Below are 20,131 nucleotides of genomic sequence, written 5' to 3' on the forward strand. Positions count from 1 at the left end.
GCAATATAATGTAATGTAAAAGTCATTGTGATGATTTTATTTATGATTTATTATTGATAGATTTTATTTTTACCAAAAATTGTTTAGAGAGCATTTATATAAGCAATAAATTGCAAACAAAAAGCTGTGAGTTTTGCATTTCTTTGGGTGGGAAAAAAAAAGTGTGTGTATATGTACGTATGTATGGGGGGGAAAAAAGCACAATGACGTAGTCGCTTGTTTAGAAAGAGCTTAGAGGTCACAGCAGAGATATGTAAGTATTGCGCTGCATTTAGTAATGCCAACATATTAAGAGAACAATATTTGTCTCTCATATATAATACACTGTCAAAGATACTTGACTTTGAGTGAAGATTTAAGGTGATAGGAAATATAAATAACTGCAACAGCAGTGAATTCAAGTTCACTGGTGTAATAATGGTGTAATAACTAATAATGGTTAATATAATAATAACTTTAATATTGGCCATATTATATTTACATTACCAAAGTAAGATGACTTTAGTCTCATGAACAACATTAGCTAATTGTTATTTACTAGCTAATCTTAAAATGACTGCTCAGTACAGAAATGAAGCCCAATAATCACGTTTTTACAGTCCCGTGGTCTCAGCCTCAGATACTTATCAAATCAAAGCTCATGTACAAACAAACAAACAAATGAACAAAATATTTTTTTCATTTCTGTCAAAAAGTGCTGTACGAAACGTTTCCAGCGGTTAGTATCATAGTTGCCAGGCAACCTGGGCAGCGAGACGGAGGCTAGACCGTCCCATTTCACAAGCCTCGCACTTCCGGCCTTAGCGGTCTTTGAGTACGCGGCCCTTGTGGACCTTTAAGGCTGCAGACCCTGAATTGGGATAGAGCCATAGTGTCGATATGCTAGAGAACATGAGATTGAAAAGCCTGTGATATGTGAACGATTGTGTAACTAGCTTATAATGGAGATACAGAGAAAACTTGATTTGATGAATTCCCATATAAAAAACATATGTTCCTATTAACACGGACACATCAACATAGTTTCAAATTTGAATGGTTTCTGATAGCTGACACATCACAAAGTATTCCTACACAGTATTTTATTTCGACACCTGCGACCGGAAGTACTGCTATTTGTTTGCGATATACAATCGCTCAAGACCGCCATCCTTTTCAAGCTAACGAACGCTGCCTCGCAATCATACACCACCTAATGGTAGGTTTGACTTAATTCTAATAACAACAGTACAGAGTTCCAGTAGAAAGTTAACGCTAGCAGCTCGAAGCCAAGTGCTCATTAGCTAAGATTAGCTTTCATGTGCTTTTGTGGTGTTTTTGCTAACTTTATTTTGCTTTCCATTAGTCAAAGCTAATAAGCAAGCGAACCTTAGCAATTTAAGTCGGTTTAAACGAACTAAACGCGTTCTGGGCGTTACAGTTACGAGCACTTTCCATGCTACATACTAATTGCATTATTATATTGCTAATTGCTAAGCTAATACAGTTAAGCGGGTTAATGCTATCTGTGCCTGGAACTTGACGCCGGTTGCCTGACAACAGTAAATTAAAGTGATAGAACCGACTTGCAAGCGAAGCGGTGTGTGCTGCAGTTCATATCAGTGACGACCGTGACGCACTGAACCCTGTATAACATGCATTTTTATCATTTGTTCTCGCTGCAGTGAGCTCTCTGTAAGCTCACTGTAAGTTGTTGTTTCCAGCTCGGTTGTGTAACCTCGCCGGATGGAGATGGACGACGAGCTGGAGAACTTCATCATGGAACGCAAGGCGAGGGTGGCAGAGGATAAAGCCTGTTTAGAACAAGTGGGTGGGTTAGAAATAGATAATTTTCAAGGCAGACCTTTTGATAAACATCTGAAAAACAACACCGTTTTAGACCAAATAAGAAGTTTATTGAAGTTAAACTTTAGCCGCCCTCTTTGCCGTTATATGCTGTAACTAAGAAGTAATGTGGATCTTCTTTTCCTTCTGACTGACAGGCAAAACCCTACCGAGGCTACGGGTCTACTGCTAAGGAGAACATCCCTCCTAAGTCAAAAGCACAGGGAAGAGATATAGATCCTGGCCACAATTTGTCACGTCAGTTCATACTTTAAGTTAAATATTATTTAAGTATTTCACTTGTCACTTGAGATTTGTTTTGCATAACACTGTTTACCTTCTGTCTCTATGAAATGTTGATGTGTTTTCAGAGGAGAGCTGCAGTGTGGGTCTCCCCCTTGGTGTGGAGTACGAGAGGAAGAAACAGAGGCTGCAGCACGAGCTTCGTATGGACTACAGGCGCTACATGACTCGGGTGACTGTCACACACTGCCCTGTTTATGTGTGTGTGTGACACTGTAGCGAGTTTGAGTTTTCAATCTATATGTGTCAGATCCTTATTCTAAACTTATACTTTTATGCTGCAAGTTAGCTATCACTTGTCTCAGGTTTACAAAAAAATTACATATCTTTTTCATTTTCTGAGAATTCTTCAGGTATCAAACTGCTTCCATTCTATAAATTGTTGGGGTTTAGTAGACCCAAACATCACAGTTTGCCACAATTCATCCAGCACTATCATCACAGCCTAAAGAGAGCTGCTAGCATCTTTGAGGCTGAGTTAGACTTCTGTGGGGAATCTTTGTAGATATTACTGATGTAAGTGGCTGAAATTGTTGCTGGCATTTATGCTTGTGTGTGCTGCATTATGGGTTAAGTACATTGTGATTGTGTTTTATACATGATGCCAGCCGATAGCTACAAATAAAATGCTGGGACTTTCCCCCCACCTGGGTCCCAACTCGTTGTCATTTTCCTTTTTTTTCGAGTTTGTCCACTTCTTTGTACATCTCCTCACATCCATTCCTATATCAGTCCCCTCTAGCAATTTGCTAACATTTGTGAGGCCTTAGATTTGTGAGGCCTTAGATTGATGCTGGACGTGTAGTTACATTTCCAAGGAGGTGCACTTTAGTTACAATGTAGGGTTTCAGTTGGTTTTGCGGTTACAACGTAGCAATATCATGAATTTCCCGCTTAAGTATAAATCTCCAGTAAGGAGGCAAATTTCACCAACTGACTGCCTGACCAGGTCACACCTTTAGATGTGTGTGACTGTGCTGAGTGGGGGTTTTCTCTCCATCGTGGAAAGGTTTGCTGGGTATAGGATTTAGAATAAAATGGAGCATTGTTTCTTTGCAGTTTATTGGTGAGAAACTGTTCAATAAACTACATTTTTTTAGACATAGTTCTGAGAGAGATTGCAGACAGATTTCCGTGGCGGTGGCTCGGGAGGTAGGACAGATCCTCTAATCGGACGGTTGGTGATTCGATGTCTTCCTTTTGGCAAAATACTGAATTCCACTGAACCCCCAAAGTGTGAATGTGATGTTAGATAGAAAGCACTTGGACACATTGGGTGAATGAGGCATGTTGTATAAAGCGCTCGTCATGCTGTGTCACAAATATGACAAAGCTGTGTGGCAATTGAAAGACAGTCAGGAATAAGAAACGTAGAAACCCAACTGAACATGTGCTCGGCCTGTTTATGTTGCTAATCCTGTGTTAATAAAGTAAAAAATAAGACAAAGGTTTCAGTTGTTCTCCATGTAACACAGTGACATACATGAAATATTACACACTCTACTGTAAACATCAGCGTTGTTGCGTACCTATCTGTACACCTGAGGTCGCAGCTCTAGCATTAAAGCCAGTTTTTAGATTCTAGCTACAGTCTGCTCATTAGGTTTACACCACCTGTTTCATCTCTGCTTTTATTTTATGTTACAGAAAAACCAGTTTGAACGTGTTGAGACTGCAGGACCATTACTCCAGCTCAATAACAGGAGGCCTGTCAAGGTAAATGCCTTAATGTCTTTTATGATTTTAATATATTTAAAGATTAGATGCTTGGCCGAACAGAATGGCTGCTAAAGTGGATGGTAGATGACAACAGTCCTGCTGAAAAGAATTTTCTCATTTGTTCATTTGGAATAAAACACTTTTATTTACCAAAACACTATAAACACAAAACACTATAAACACAAAAGACTATAAACACAGTTAAGATGCACTGTGAAAGAGCCCACATATGTTTTCATCAGTGATTCTCAATCCGGGCGACTCTTAGTGGAGCGGTTACTTGTGATGTTACCAGATGTTACATAAGCCATTGTCCTGCATGAATCAACATGTGATTGTTGGGAGGATCATGTTGTGGCAGTGCTGAAGCTGTCCTTTTTTACATGCAGGATGCAGCAGTAGAATGTCTGCTTGCTGGCACTATCTGTCGCTGGTACAGTCACACCTCAAACAGACATTTTCCTTCCTACGTAAAACTCTGTTGGCTCAGAGCTTCAGTGTGTGTATAAAAGATGGAGACACCTCAATATGTGCACAAACACCATGTGAATGTCAGTAAAGACTAAAGTTAAAAACTAAGCTAAAACAATAGATCAGCGATTGACGTAGAAAGCTAAACACATCGAGTAAACTGTTGCAACAATAAAGGCTTTCATCTAACTTTATAAGCAATTTAAAGCTGTAAACTTTGAAACAGCACTACTCTAAGTGATACTCGTACAAATGCAGTAGTGACAGCTCGACAGTCCATTAATCCACTCTGATGTGATAATGAAAGACTGTAACATCTAATGTCAGATCAGACAGTAGCTTTGTTACTGTACTTGATTTCATCTAACATGACAAAACGAGCACGGTGGTTCGCGCACATGCCGCACAAGAAGGCCCTGAGTTCAATTTCACCATCAGGCCGGGGTCTTTCTGTGTGGAGTTTGCATGTTCTCCCCGTGTTTGTGGGGGTTCTCCCCGGGTACTCCGGCTTCCTCCCACTGTCCAAAGACATGCAGTTTGTTGGGTTAGGTTAATTGATTAATCTAAATTGCCCATAGGTGTGAATGTGAGTGCGCATGGTTGTCTGTCTCTGTGTGTTAGCCCTGCGACAGACTGGCGACCTGTCCAGGGTGCACCCTGGGTGTGCCTTATGATAGCTGGGATAGGCTCCAGCACCCCCACGACCCCGAAAAGGATAAGTGGATGGATGGATGACAGAACAAAGGCAGCCTCTTTCTTTCTAGTGATCTCGGTTTATTTCTTCAATGTTGCCTTGTTATGATGGTGTGTCCTCTAGCCACGCCTGTCTGTGCTCAAACAGAAGGACATAGCCACTCTAACAGAGGAGAGCAGGACGCTACACAGGCCTCTGTGCCTAGTTGAGGATGAAGAGAGGCAGTCGCCAGCGCTCTTCAGGCATCGAGACAGGCTGGGGAGGCCAACGGACCAGGAGTCAGAGGGAGAGGAGTGTAAAGATCAAGTGGAGCTGATTGAAGGCACAAGACGTATGGCAGTTAATGGCAATTATGAGAAGAGACGACCTACAAAGACCGATGGCAGGTAGAAGATTTTGTTTTTGTAGTGTTGATTTATGTGTTTATGATAAAAGTAGTGTTAAAGATAGTGACTTCTTTCTCCCTCATTTTATTTGTGTGTTTAGGGAAGATTCAGCTGGTGTTACCAGAGATGGACAGACATCCAGAGTGCGGAACAAATCTGCAGATGTTGAGTTTGCCACTGGCCTTTTAATAGGTAAAAAGACTTCCCGTGAGCAGCTCAAAAAACATCATTTGTGTTAAAACAGCTGAACATACAGTTACAAACTTATGAACCCTTTTAATGTGAAAAAGAATTGGGAAAATGAATTCAAGGTTTCAGATGCGGTCCCGTGTTTTCAGGAACAGCTGATACACGTGAGGCTTTGCAGAGGAGGAAGGAGCGCTACCGACAGGAGCTGCAGGAGCAGATAGCTGAGCAGCACCGCAACAAGAAGAGGTGCGTCTTTATTTATGGTGCTTACTAGAAGCCCTAAATATTTCACCACTTAGCACTTAGTTATGACTTGCAGTGGCTGCAGAAATGGATACAAATTTGTCTTTGTTTCAGGGAAAAATATTTCGAGTTGAAAGTCGCAGCAACAGGAATAAATGACCCTGAGAAACAGGTCAGCTTACAGCTCATAAGCCACTCTCCTTTGGTCTGAGAATGTTTACACTGTGCAGGATATTTATCAGCTGTTTCTTTATCCAGCCGGACCGAATCAGACAGTTTGGACTGAGCAGAAGAAAAGGTGCCCAGGTGTCAGATCCTGTAACCACAGGTGATAGATCATCATCAAGTGCTCTACCTGACATCGAGAAGATTGGTGCTAGAGAGAGGGAAATGCCTCCCCCTGGGCAGGCTCATGTGGCCTTCCCGTCCCCTTTGCTGGAGTATAGCTCTGCCCTGGGCTTAGGTGGAGGTGGTCTGCCTCCCAACAGCCAGCCTGCCAACCCTGTGACGTCCATGAACATCCCTAGGTAGTAGTACGAAACTTTACATCAGTTACAGTCTGAATGATTTCATAATGCAACACTTACGATTAGGACAGGAGGCAACACTTGAGCAGCAAGTTGGTTGACAGTTTGACAGTGGAGCCAAATATGTCTGCATTGTTTTCATAACAAAGTCAGTGTTACGAGTTCAAAATTGGGGATGGAGACGAGAGAAAAAACCACAATAACAACACTGGTCCGGCCGGGTTGAGTCAAACGATGATTTTAATGAACACACACGTGGGAGATGGACACCGTATGCAGACAGCCTCAGATCTCAAAATGGTGGAGCATTGATCAAACTCTTATAGCCTCTGGTTCTCCCACCTTATCATAAAAGCCTAAACATTCACATGCTTTTCTCTCACACGACGCCTAAGCTACGACCTTGGCTCCCCGTTTATCTGCTCCTGCTGAGATGGGGCAGAAAACTCCAGCATGCTCTGTTCTCTTCTAATCAGACAAATAAGGCGATGACTTTCTGCAAACAGTATTTCTTATAACATCATAAAACAATATCATTCATCCACAATAAATCAGCAGTCTAATGTAATGCAAATCAGTTTAACTAATGCAATAGTTTTCAGCTTCTTCTAATTCAGGAGAATAATGCAAACTAAAACTACATAATAATTCACAATCTTTAATTAGGGGTCTAACATGGCATAAAATAATATTATAATCTAACATCAGTTAATAATAGCAATGATGTCATGCTGCAGGACATGTTTAAATGAACTGAATGCAGCTGTGGAAGAGTAAACGGTATATAATGGCTCATGTCAGTGAGATCAAACAGTAATGATAATACAGCGTTTTGATTTGGGAATCAGTGTCCAGTACGTGTTTGTGTGTTGAGAATCTGGATCCAGCAGAATTGACAAACACTGTAGTTAACGTTGCTCAATATAAAGATGTATATCGGATGACGATATGAAAACATCTATCGTCTCATATTATACGCTATCGTTTGTTTCGTGGTGTCACAAAATAAACTGTTTACGGCAATTTTTTCCATCATTTTGATGGTCACTGTAGAATTTCTTGAAGTTCTCCCTTTTTTTATATTTAATGTAACCACACTACAGACGGACAAGCGACTGTTTTTATGCGTTGTCGTTAGTAACAACGATCGCGTGGCTCCACAATCCGCATGTTTATTTTCCACATAAACCTTTCACAATAAAGTTGAAGATTTGAGATTTTTCAAAATAAACAGAATCATGTGAAATAGTATGCAGAGTGTTTACGGATGAGAGGCCAAAAAAACCCCCCAAAAACCTTAGAGCAGGCTTTTCCCCGCAGCACGCCTTGTAATAAACAGTCACAAAGAAAATTGCGGCCATTTCATCTTATGTAACTCCAGGTACACGACGCCCAGCTGAAAACACTTTGCAAGTCGAGTTGCCTGAGATTCATAGAGTTTACAGAAAATATAAAAGTTTTGTGATACATATCGTTGTCGGGACGATAAATATGAGATTTTGGTCATATTGCACGGTCCTAACTGCAGTTAATGAAAAGGACCTTAAAGAAAAACTAGAATGAAACCCTTTTGATTAACTGTTGCAAGGCTTCATGAACCCTTTAAAGACACTTAAAAAAACACTAACTAGTCCCAGTCCCAGCTGAATCCAGAAATTCATTCAGGATTGAATATTTATTTAGTTACAAATCACATGTTTTGAAATGGTTCCTCCCCAGACATCCTCTGTTTCATCCCCGCCCACCTCCTTCAGTGAGTGATGCATACAGAAGCGCCTACGTAGAGCCACATCACTACGCCAACAGAAGCATGCTTGATCCAAACATGGCCTACTGTAAGTCCGGGTCTCTGTTACATGGGAGTAAAAACACTTTCTGGTCTACATTACAAAACCTGATCTGAGTATAATTGGTATATTAGACAGGTGTTCTACTTTTAGTTTATTATGTGATTGATTTTCTTTCAGACGGGCACATGCCTGCTGCTGGTGCTGGCTTTCTCATGCCCTACTGGAATGTCCCACCAGGGGAAGCCGTGCCCAGCCAGCTTGGTAACCACAGCCCTCAGAGCCAGCACAGTGGCAGCAGCTTTCCTGAGCCTCCTATGCAGTAAATATCTACTCTTACAGTTTTCTAGAAGACAAGATGGCAGTAATTATATCTGTTATACCTGCACGCACACAGTCATGTTAGTGAATCCTGCCCAGGCCAAGTAAACTCATTATAGTTTCCAACAGAATGGTAAGGACGTGGCTTTAACTCCTGTTTGTGTTTGCTGTAAGACATGGTAGTAAGACACACCAACCAAAGTGCTCATCGGGTCTCAACTACTCTAACAGGCCCAGCAATGAGACGGCTACTGGGCCATCGCATGCCAACATGTTCCCTTCAGAGAGATCCAGATCAGCCAGGGAAAGGATTTTGCGCTACAGGGATGCTCTGAAACAACAGGTAGGTGAGATAAAAGGAACCCTTTTCTTTGTGCTGCCACCACCCAAAGAACTTAAATTTTGTTGGTGCTCGTGATACAGCAAATCTAGTAACAACAGTGTTAAAGTATAAGCACAGAAGAATGTCGATGGATGTGGATTTGATTTATATGATTAAGGAGGGGGGGCTTTAAATCACCAGAGAAGCATTCAGCACCGTTGATATTTAAAGGTGAATAAATTTGGCCATCACGGACGTTTGTGGTGATGATGTTGCTGGGCTCCTCCTTTGTTATTTGACTGAAAACAGTATTGGTAGAGAGTTGAAGGTAATGAAATTTCACTGCATCCTAGTGTGTGATGTGTTGACAGGAAGCTTCCAGGAGTGGAAACGGTGAGCTTTACAGCAAGGTAAAATGGATAAGGCTCCCTGTAAGTTATCTGGAATCAAAAATCCTTCTCATGTATTAGTCGAGTTGGCTGTAGAAGTAATTCTGAGATCCTCCTCTGTTCAGTTACTTCATAACCAAATCCCACCCTGACCCCTTTTATTGTGAAAATCCTTTTTCCATCTGCTTAGCGTGCATTTTCCCCTGGTCTTCTCTTTAGCATACAAGATCACTGCAGACTCCCTAAAATGTTTTCCAGGTAGTTCGTCGCTGTGCTTTGGTTCCTTGTCGTTCTGGTGCAGTAATAACTTAATTCTTCTGCTTTTTTTGGTTCCATATTTGCAGCTCATGTTTGAAAGCTTCTGATAAACTGAGCTGAAATGTGAAAACTGGAACAAATGAAGTCAACACAAGATATTCAGTTTTACTTTTGTTTTGTTTTTTAAATGTTTTTGAATTTATATGATAGGCATCTTGACACATTTAATGAGAAAACGGTGGTAACATTCATCACTGAGGCTTACTGTCTTCATCAATTGGACAGATAGTTGTGGTGAAAATAGAACATTTCACAGTGTCTTGGGAACATAGTTGTTGATCACTGACATTTGATGAGTGTTGAATAAACCGAGAAATACTGTTTGTTAGATCCAGGAGCAACAGGAGCGGAGGCGTCAGGAGAGGGAGGACAGGGAGCGTTACGAGGCTCAGCTGGAGGCTGACATGAAGAACCACCAGCCCTGGGGGAGAGGTGGAGGAGGAGCGCCGCTGAGGGACAGCACTGGAAATCTCATTGGTATGTCCCGCTGTGTACCGTCTTTTTATAGTATGCAGCATGTTACGAATTCAGAGGAGCTGTTCTAACTTAGCCTGCCTGACTCTGCAGCTGATCTCAGTCAGATGCACAAGCTGAACGAGGAGGCGTACAGCAACCCGGAGCAGCGGCAGAGGAGAGCCACAGCTGCTGCGGCAGCCAGCCGGACTGAGCACCTGGACCCCAATGAGAGGGGTTCTGGTAGTGTGGCATCCATACCACTAGAAATATGACTTTGCTTTATTTAGCTTTTGTTTGCTATCAGATTATTGTTGACACCACAGCCATAAAACACAAAGAAAACAGGCTAAAACTGGCTGTTACTTCAATGTTCAGAAACTGGCATCTCCACCGAGTAGCATATCAGAATATCCAGAAACAACAGCATTGAGACTGATACGTTTATTTTGAAAGATCGGTTTCATGTTTTGTAGGTTTCACCCATGTACAAACCCCACAGTTTGCCAGAGGCAAAGTATTTGCCAGCCAGCCCACAGAGCAACAGCTCCAGGAGCAGGACAAGTACAAAGCTTACCTCAAACAGCAGGTAAAAGGCTACGCAGCTGGGGGCATTTCTCCTGTCGGTATTATATGCTATGCTGTCTTGTTGAAAATCGCTGGTTTAGTTCTTTATCAGCCTGCATTTGTTTGCAGATCGAGGAAAAAATGTGTAAAAGGGCAGAGGAGAGAGAACGAATCAGGCTGGAGGAAGAGAAGGAGGAGAAGAGGCTGGCAGAGCAGAGGGCTCACATCCAGAGGGAGTACGAGGAGGAGCAAGAGAGGAAGAAACGAAAGGAAATGGAGGTGAGAAACTAAAATCTGACGGATAGAAAGGCTTTGATTTGATTCGATTGGTAATTTGTTTCAATCGAATCGAATCGAAGGCTTCATCTCTGACTTAGGCTACGTTCACACTGCAGGCGAAAGTGCATCAAATCCAACTTTTCTGACCCTATGCAACCCATATCCGATCATGGTATGACAGTGTGAATGGCACAAAACCGATCTGGGTCACTTCTGTATGTGTTACTGAAGATGATACATATCTGATGTGTTAGAAAGCGGCTGCTGTTTGAATGGTCATGTTGCATTAAATCCGTCTTTTACGTCACTGACACAAGACAGACGCCAATTATCAGCGCTGGAGAAGACATCGGGAACGCTTCCAGGACATCCAGTGAAACTGCTGGGAAGACAACGTTGGAGAAACGTGAACATTTTATTTGTACTGTATAATCTACAGATTCTGACAGAAATCTGCAACTATCCTTTGAAGCACCGCTCCTCTCTAAAACACCAATAAGGATAATTATTAGGCCAAATGTAAATAACAAAATAACTCTATAACTTAAAGCAAAATTGGGAAACGTAAAGTCCGAAGTCTTTATATTAAGGGCCATCAGTCAAACAATACTGTTTGCTCTGAGTCTAAACAGAGCGCGTTGTGTGTGACGTCTTCTTTTGCGCATGCGGGCCGCTTTGAGGGCCGTGAACCGTTCACACTAGAGCGCGTTTGCTGTCACATTTTATTTGTAGTGTGAACAAGCAGAAAAAAAAATTGGATTTGAGCATTAAGACCTGCAGTGTGAACGTAGCCAAAGTCACTTTGAGTACTTTGGCAGGTGTTTTTATGCCTGTCTGTCGACCGATCTTTTCTGTCCAAGATGTAGTCATGAAACTGTGCAGATGTGTAGCTGAATTTAAAATCAGGGTTTAGTCCAGAGATGGGCGTTGGCCAACCCCTACAGAGTGAACACGCATGTAGTAACAAGTGCACACAGGTTGGACTGTAAATCATGTTGCTGGGGATTGCGGATGTTATGATGGTCTCTAATTATAACACATTGCAAGTCTTTCTCATTTCCCTAAATCTTTGTCTTGTGCACTTCCTCTAATATTTTTTCTTTCTCTCAGCAAAAGGCCAAGAATGAGGAGCTGATTCAGCTGGCTGAACAGAGGAAGAAGGAAGCTGAGAGGATAAAGAAGGAAGCAGAGGAGAAGGAGAGTGCGATACTGAGGAGACAGTATGAGATAGAGAGACAGGCACGGGTGGAAGAGGTCAGTTCACAGATGTACAGCTGTGTCACGCTGTCCATCGTTTGACTTGATGCCTACTTAATAATCCAGGTAACAAAATCCCAGAAAGCAAATTGTCCCAATCATTAATCACTAAGAGTACTGATCACAGAAAGCTGTGGAATGGCTGAAATCACAGGATTGTAACATAGTGAAATTTTTCACTATGTTTTTTCGCCCCCTCGGTGGGTCAGAGACGGTCATTCCCTTTTCACATAAATGGTCTTCGTGACTCTGTGATCCTGCTTCAGTGATGAACTTATACACCTGGACAGAGACGGAGTCACTATGAGCTGGTAAATAGGCGGCTGAGTCCTGGCGTGATGAGGTAGCTCTTCTGTGTTGAGCCATCTGTTCAGCCAGAAGTTGTTCGGTTTTCAATGCTTTGGCACTTGAACCCCAGGGTTAGTATCTCAGGTGTTTGTGTGTGTTGGAAAGTGCTCAGGCACGGATAGATTGGGTGATTGAGAAAGTGCTTTGAGTGTTTAAGTTGAGCAGAACGATAAATACCAGTCCAGTTACTATACTGGTCTTTGTTTTGAGGGACGCGATCCTCGAGGTTGGATCTCCCCGAGTCCAGATGAACAAAATGAACTCCATTGCTCACTTTTGTTAACTGTTTACACTTATTGTGAAACACAATTTGCAGTACTGTCAGGGTTAAAGCCAGTTTATACAAGGAACAGAAGTATGAGATGCGAAGCAGACATCTGATGTTCAGGAATAAAAGTTATCATCCTCCATGTGACCAAATGTCTGCTCAGGTGTTGTATTTATGCTTCATATTTCAAGACACGCATAACTACAAAGACTGTAACCAGTGACCAGCTGACCACCAACATACAAATACTGTATGTGTCTGTGTGTTCACTTGAATTATTTGAAGACACCCCTTCATTATTTTGATCCAAAGACCAAACAGTGCCACTATTTGGTTTATCCCTTCCCACACCAGCGGGAGTGGTGTGGGAAGTGAGCTACCGTGCATGGTGCTGGTGTGAGCACTGGGAGCAATTAGTTGGGGTTCAATGTTTTGTCCAAGGACACTCTGACAGATGGACAAGCCTGTCAGCCCTGTGGTTACTGGGCCACCTACCTCCTGAACGACAGCTGCTTCTTTTAATTTCTTTCTTTTGATTAGCTTTCAAGATGAAAATGGCCGTCGCTGATTCCACTCAGGACACTCTCACTCAGTTCAGATCACTTCAGTCATACTTTATTGGCATGATGGTTTCTGAAAAAGATATTCTCGAAGCACCAAAATACTATTAACAGCAGAGCAATATAAACATGATGATGTGGAAAAAAATAAAATGAAACAGTTTTTATATCAATATGTTTGATTAAATAGAGCACAGAGATGAATTCACAAAGGTGTGTGTGTGTGTGTGTGTGTGTGTGTGTGTGTGTGTGTGTGTGTGTGTGTTCAATCGTGTTCTTAGGTCAAGATGAAGGTAGTCACCATTTGTAGGGACTTCTTCTCTTGTAGCTACACTGCTATACCCTTCTTGGCTGTGTGGAATAACTTCCAAATATTCTGAACAATAAGTTTCAAATAATCAGTTGGCTTATATTAACTGTAGTATTTTAAAGTTTTATGTAGTAAATCACAAGCTGTGTGTCTTCAGGTCCACAGGGAACCCTCACCTCCAATCCCCACTCTGCAGAAGAAACGTGGCCTTCACCAGTATACCCCCAGACCTCCCACTGCTGACAGCCAACACTCTACAGTCCCATCGTCTGTAAGTCTCTTACACTCACTTCCATTAGTCTGACAGCATCTTGAGGTTGGTTTATCTTATGTGAACATGTTTGAGGGTTGAATGCACCCAGAGGTTTTTTGTAAAAGTTGTTATGCTAATGTTACTCATCCAGACTGAGTAACACTTTCTGTGTAAGTTTCAGTCTGTTGCACATGTACACATTTATTTCATGTCTCTTATGCATAGCTTTTCAGAGTTACTCAGGTCACAGTTAGCCGGTGCTAACTACCTGCAACAAGTCTTTTCTACAAGTGTTTGCACAGATCACATCTGTACTGTGATGAATGATGATGTGAAAGGCATTAAAGTCAAAGTGACCCAAGACTCAATGACAGAATGTTACCAGCAGTGTTTTGTATTTAATATTTGAAAGGCTTAAACACAGGCTACTATATCTGCACTGTTTTTAAGACTTTTCTTGGTCCAGTTTATTTAAAAGTTAGAAAATGTTTAATTTAGTTCTCTGTAATAGAATATTTTCTGCTAAAATCCTTTGTGAATTAATCTTTTTGTTTTTAAGGAGCGGTCTCTGTCCGGTCTGCAGTCGCCTCCTGTCCCTGCTTGTAGGAACCAGTTGCGAGCTGCAGGTACTGTGTGAGAGCAAACATAGATGCCTCTGATCATATCTGCAGGATCTTTGTGTTGGGCTCAGTCTCCCATAAACAGTGTTACATTTTCTTTGACACTTAGAGTGATCTGTCCTTTCTTACACATCGACTCGGCTGTGTTTCTTTACGTTTTGTTGGTGCTGAGAAGGGTAATGATATTGAAAACACTGTATCAGCTATAGACTGTGTGTGTTTTAGGAGACCGTTGCGATCTGTTCAGTGAGCTGTCAGCATTGCGTCGGCAGCTCCGCAATGAACAAAAACGCCTGGAGGGTGACCTGCAGCAGGCGGATTGGGAGGATTTAGACTCTCCTCTGAATAACAGGTAAAACACATTCATCACTCATGCTGTAACCTTTGGCATACTAATGGATGCATATACATTTACTGGACTTCATATTGGATGTAGCTGTGCATCAGTTAATGCACATTGCATACTTAGATATTTCATATTGTAACCACCAAAAGTGTTCTTCTCTGTGTTTGTCGACGAGCAGCTTTGCAGGCTTTTGCTTTCATGTTGTCACCAGGCGACTGTGTTACAGATTGCTCTTAGTTGTGCTGTTGTTGGTCCTTCAGAAAGACGTGGAGAAGAGTGAAGTTAGCAAGTGAAACTGAGTGTTTAATACACACTATCATTCACATTGAGCTACAATACCAGTAAAAGTTTTGTTACACCTTATTTAATGGTTTTATTTTCATGACTGTTTATGTTGCAGATTCTCACTGAAGGCATCAAAGCTATGAATGAGCACATGGAATTATGTAGTAAATAAAAAATTGTGAAATAACTCAAAAAATGTTTGATATTTTAGATTCTTTAAAGCAGCCGCCCTTTGCTTTGCTTACAGCTTTGCTCACTCTTGGTATTCTCTCCATGAGCTTCATGAGGTCGTCACCTGAAATGGTTTTCCAACAGTCTTGAAGGAATTCCCATAGATGCTGAGCGCTTGTTGGTCCTTTTTCCTTCACTCTGCGCTCCATCTCATCCCAAACCATCTGCACTGGGTTTAGGTCAGGTGACTGTGGAGGCCAGGCCATCAGGCGCCAGCACTCCAGCACTCTCCTTCTCGGTCACACAGTCTGGAGGTGTGTTTGGGGTCATTGTGCTGTTGAAAAATAAATGATGGTCTAAGTAAATGCAAACTTGATGGGATGGCATATTGCTACTGGATGTTGTGGTAGCCATGTTGCTTCAGTCTGTCTTCAGTTCTGAGTAAATCCCCAAAAGTGTCACCAGCAAAGCTCCCCACACCATCACCACCTCCTCCATGCTTCACAGTGGGAACCATGCATGTAGAAACCAACGTTCACCTTTCTGTGTCGCACAAAGACACGACGGATGGAACCAAAGATCTCAATTTTGTCTCATCAGACCAAAGCACAGATGTCCACTGGTCTAATGTCCACTCCTTTGTTTGTTTGTCTTGGTCCAAACAAATCTCTTCTGCTTGTTACTTTTCCTTAGTTGTTGTTTCTTAGCAGCTATTTGACCATAAAGGCTCCTCTGAACAGCTGATGTAGAGATGTGTCTGCTACTGGAGCTCTGTGTGGCATTTATCTGGGCTCTAATCTGAGCTGCTGTTAACTTGTGATTTCTGAGGCTGGTGACTCGGATGAATGTATCCTCAGCAGCAGAGGGACTCTTGGTCTTCCTTTCCTGGGGCGTCCTCATGTGAGACAGTTTCATTGTAGAGCTTGATGGTTTTTGCGGCTGCACTTGGGGACACATTCAAAGTTTTAGAAATTTTCCGCACTGACTGACCTTCAGTTCTTAAAGTAATGATGGACTGTCGTTTGTCTTTACTTAGCTGATTGGTTCCCGCTTGTGTGGGAAAATTCTAGCAGATGAGCAGTTACTGAAATACTGAGAGCAGTTTGTCTGGCACCAACAGCTATTCAATGTTCAAAGTGACCTAAACCACCTTTCCTTCCCTTTCTGATGTGATTGGCTGCCTGGGTATTTACGTTAACAACCTCTTGAAGAGATTCAAGTGGCTGTTAATGCTTTGTATAGTTGTGCTTGTACAGTCTTTTTGTATGTTTACAGTGTCTCACCTGTCCGTCTTCTCATTCTTCATTGTAGAACACACAACAGTTTCCCACTGACAAAAGTGGGCAGTGGGGTGGGTGGGAGTTGAGGAGATGAAATAAACAAGCATCTGTGCAAGTGCAGACTTATTGAATTTAAAAATCAAACCAGCAGTCAGAAATAACCTCCATCTCGTCTCTCATTTGATCATAATGAGTCAGTGTGCCACTCTGCACACACGAGCATAAACATCCAGACATGTTTGTGTTGGTATATGTGGAGATGCAACGTGAAATTACAGTGAGGCAGACTACATGTAGCTGAATGACTCAATCATGGAAATGAGCTAAAAAGCTTGGCGACCTACTGCTTATCGCTTTGACCATCGTTGATCCTTGGCATTGTCTAGCAGAACAAGCCAAACTCAGACAAAAGACTGCTCTGCTCTTCCATAGAAACTGATATTTCTGTGCGTACACCTGTTTCCATTCCTCCAGGTATCGCGAGCGTGCTGTGGTGGATGTGTTTGATATGGCCAGGCTGAGGCTCCAGGCTCCAGTTCGTAGGCCTAACTCCAGATATACAGAGCCACGAAATTTGTTACGAATCCACGACTCCCTTCAGCTCAAGTACAGAGGTAACACAGTGATCTCAAAGTGTTGACTGTACTCTATTAGTAACAACATTACTTCACTATTATATGTTTACATTTACTTCTAATGTGGTAGATGAAGAATCGAGGTTGGGCTCCAGTGAAGATCCTAAACTAGAGGAAGTAGGTGGGACCAGCAGACGGAGGCGGGACTACAGGGATTCATGTCACCAGTTGAGCAGCCAGAGGTCTACGGTCCAGGACGGTCAGACTATATTTCAATTATTTTTTTTACCCTGTTATTACCTTTCAACAGCCAAAGTGCCATCCATTGTTGATAATAAAGAATATCCTACTTGTGTTGCAGATTATTTCGACCTGTCCCCACCACAGCAAAATGATCTACTGGTGAGAAATAATGTTTAAGCTGCACAAAAATCCTGTGATTTGTACCGTATCCACCAGCTTGTAGTTATTAGAGTGGAACTGTGAAAAGAGCTGTGTGTATTTCAGAGGAGCGAGACCAGGGGATCTGCAAGAGGTTCTCTGCTGGAGTCAGAGAGTGCTTTCATTGGTAAGACATGGTGAAATAAAAGCATTTTACTGCTGGTGAAATCCACATTCTCCTTTTGAGTCATAGAGCTGCAGGCGTTTCACTGACTTCACAAGACCCGAGTCTTCATGGCAGACAGCCATCCCGAATTCTTTGAGCTGTTACAGTACTGACATCGCTTGTTCTCTGGATCACAAACATAATTTACCTCCTGCTTTGTTTGTTTGTGTTGTTTAGCTCATGCTGGAGAAGTATGACGCACACCTGAATGTATCTAACTTTTCAAGTTATTGAGAAAGTTTATTTCAGTGGGGCCAAACTGTATACTGCAAAATGACATCTGGAACTTTTTAATGTCGAGGATGCTTTAAGTGACGAGGATCACATAAAAAGTTGCAGCGATGTTTGAAATGACTGACTTTGGTTGTGTGTGTGTTAAGACCCTCTGGGCGATGGCTCGTCAGTGCTGCAAACCCCAGAACCCGAGAAGACTCGTCAGCTGTCGGCCCGGGAGAGGAGGAGGCTTTCCAGACAGTCACAGCGCCCACAGGTATTCTTCTTAAAAACCATCCGCGAGTCCTGGTCAAACACGAAGTTTATTTGCTGAAGTTTTAACTTTTTTCTTCCCTTTTTTCAGGAGCGAGCTGCTTCTGGCCACCCTGTTGGTCATCATGATGATTACTCCGGCCACGCAGTTACCAGACAGCGGCAGAATGAGGATGGGGAATGGGGAAACCGGAACAGGACGGGTCATCAGGCTGTCAGTCGTCGTGGCAACACAGCTGGTACGACTTCATATTTTTTTGTGTAAATATGTTTCTCGTTGTATAAAAGCCCAGACCAGCATTCAGACCATCTTCAGGATTATGAAGCTCAGGGTCTAATATATCGATCATTATAAAATTCTGCATTAGGATTTTTAATGGGTTTGAAGTTTGCTCGATTCAGTAAGTACAGTATCGTTCATGTAAACCTGCAAACTAACAATATATATTTAGCAAATATTTGTTCTTATATAAAGCATGCATTGTAGCCGCCCGTTCCCAGCTTGTTAATTACACAGTGAAGATGTGTGTTTTCTGTGTTCACTTGTTTTTCTTCAGCACCGCTGGATCTGTCTAACGACGACGACTCTCCTCCGTGGTTTTCTCTTCATAATCGTCAGGGGTCTATAGAAACCGATCGCTGGATACGGCCAGAAACATCAGACACGCGGAAGTGTTTAGACCGTGCGATCAGAAGGGAGCGGCTGGCAACGTAGCACCTTGTCTCCTAAGATTTGGAGGGTCCTTTTGATTTTGAGTGCATAAGTTCAAAGTTGGTTTTAATTTATTGCTTTGATTAAAGATAAATGTAAGTTACTGTCAAGGAAAAGATGTTTCTCTTTTTGCTTCTGTTGAAACCTCACAGTTGTAATCCAGTGTGGGAACCTTTGTGGTCTTTTACATGTAAATTATTGTTTTATTGAATATATTTTTAAATAAATTATTTTTTACTTTTATGTACTGTGTTTTGGTTTGCTTCCTTTTACGAGACATATCATCGCTAAAGCAAATTGTTCTTTGCCTGTAATTTATGTTCATGTCAACAATTTTCCCTCAATTATTCAAAGGTTCAATTTTCTCCCTTTTCATTCATATTGCATGGCAAAATTAAGACTTCACTGCTGCATTTAAATGTGAATTACATATGCCAAGTCACACAAAGTAGCATCAAGTCATTAGGACAGCAATGTCACGATACTGGAATTTCAAATGCAATACTATTTTCAGTACCACAGAGAAGAATTTGATCCTGCAGCAACAGAAGTTATAGCAACCGAGACATATATTGTAAAGATTAACATATATTTTAAACAGATTTTCCCATGAGTTATAAGTTTGATCAAAATAAGTAATTTTCAGATTAAAATTTGATTATTTTGCAAATTTAGATAATTTTCTTGTATTGTCGGAGTAAAATATTTTCATGTTTATTCATGTTTAATAAATTAGTAAACAAATAATTAATTATTAAACATGAATAATTAATAAAGAAATAATTATTCATGTTTGATCTAACTGCAGTCAGCTAGTTGATATATTAATGATAACAGATGGCTAATGTGGCTAATTGCTACATGGCTAATGCTAACATATTATGTATAAATTATGAACTTTTTTATGAATTATTTGTCCATTTTTAACATGTTTTTTGGGCAACAGATGGTAATTAGCCTTTGGCTATAATCTTGTATGTTTACATTCATGTAATTTCTTTTTTTAACATGCACTGTCCCAAGTCCCAACTAAAATAAAAAAATAACGTGAGCACTGACCAGGTTAAATTTCATGATGGCTGTTTCATACTGCAGTGTTGCTGAAGCGTGAGCTATAATGACCATGAAAGTGTTCCTAAAGTGTTGGTCAGTGGTATCAATGTTAGCTACTTCAGCTGTGAACTAGCATTTTTGCTACATGTGCTATTCCAGAGCTGAAATGTTTTATTTTTGTACTACCCAGAAAACGCTGCTAACATAG

At 41.5% G+C, this 20,131-nt stretch overlaps 1 protein-coding gene across 9 annotated transcripts; it reads left to right on the forward strand.

Moving 5' to 3' along the window:
• Positions 1-759: 759 nt before the first annotated feature.
• Positions 760-19,113, forward strand: LOC102296456 (centrosome and spindle pole-associated protein 1). Of its 9 annotated transcripts, none has more exons than XM_042212883.1 (29): positions 760-1,198; positions 1,704-1,806; positions 1,983-2,082; positions 2,196-2,299; positions 3,775-3,843; positions 5,135-5,397; positions 5,498-5,589; positions 5,736-5,832; positions 5,944-6,001; positions 6,088-6,356; positions 8,076-8,191; positions 8,324-8,465; positions 8,639-8,807; positions 9,158-9,196; positions 9,823-9,970; positions 10,061-10,189; positions 10,423-10,535; positions 10,643-10,792; positions 11,903-12,046; positions 13,693-13,806; positions 14,348-14,414; positions 14,634-14,760; positions 16,965-17,104; positions 17,196-17,324; positions 17,427-17,467; positions 17,573-17,633; positions 18,053-18,162; positions 18,250-18,397; positions 18,716-19,113. In XM_042212883.1, exons 2-29 carry the CDS (start codon positions 1,726-1,728, stop codon positions 18,871-18,873), a joined length of 3,378 nt encoding a protein of 1,125 aa, XP_042068817.1. In that variant the 5' UTR covers positions 760-1,198; positions 1,704-1,725; the 3' UTR covers positions 18,874-19,113. The 9 variants fall into 9 exon arrangements, with proteins under 9 accessions (XP_042068817.1, XP_042068816.1, XP_042068820.1 ...); XM_042212882.1 differs by having other exon boundaries at positions 767-1,198; positions 1,665-1,806; XM_042212886.1 differs by having other exon boundaries at positions 768-1,198; positions 1,665-1,806; positions 1,983-2,055.
• The last annotated feature ends 1,018 nt before the right edge of the window (positions 19,114-20,131 follow it).

This window comes from Haplochromis burtoni, unplaced genomic scaffold (genome assembly GCF_018398535.1).
Source record: "Haplochromis burtoni strain Fernald_Lab_line unplaced genomic scaffold, NCSU_Asbu1 Contig_399, whole genome shotgun sequence".
NCBI lineage: Eukaryota > Metazoa > Chordata > Actinopteri > Cichliformes > Cichlidae > Haplochromis > Haplochromis burtoni.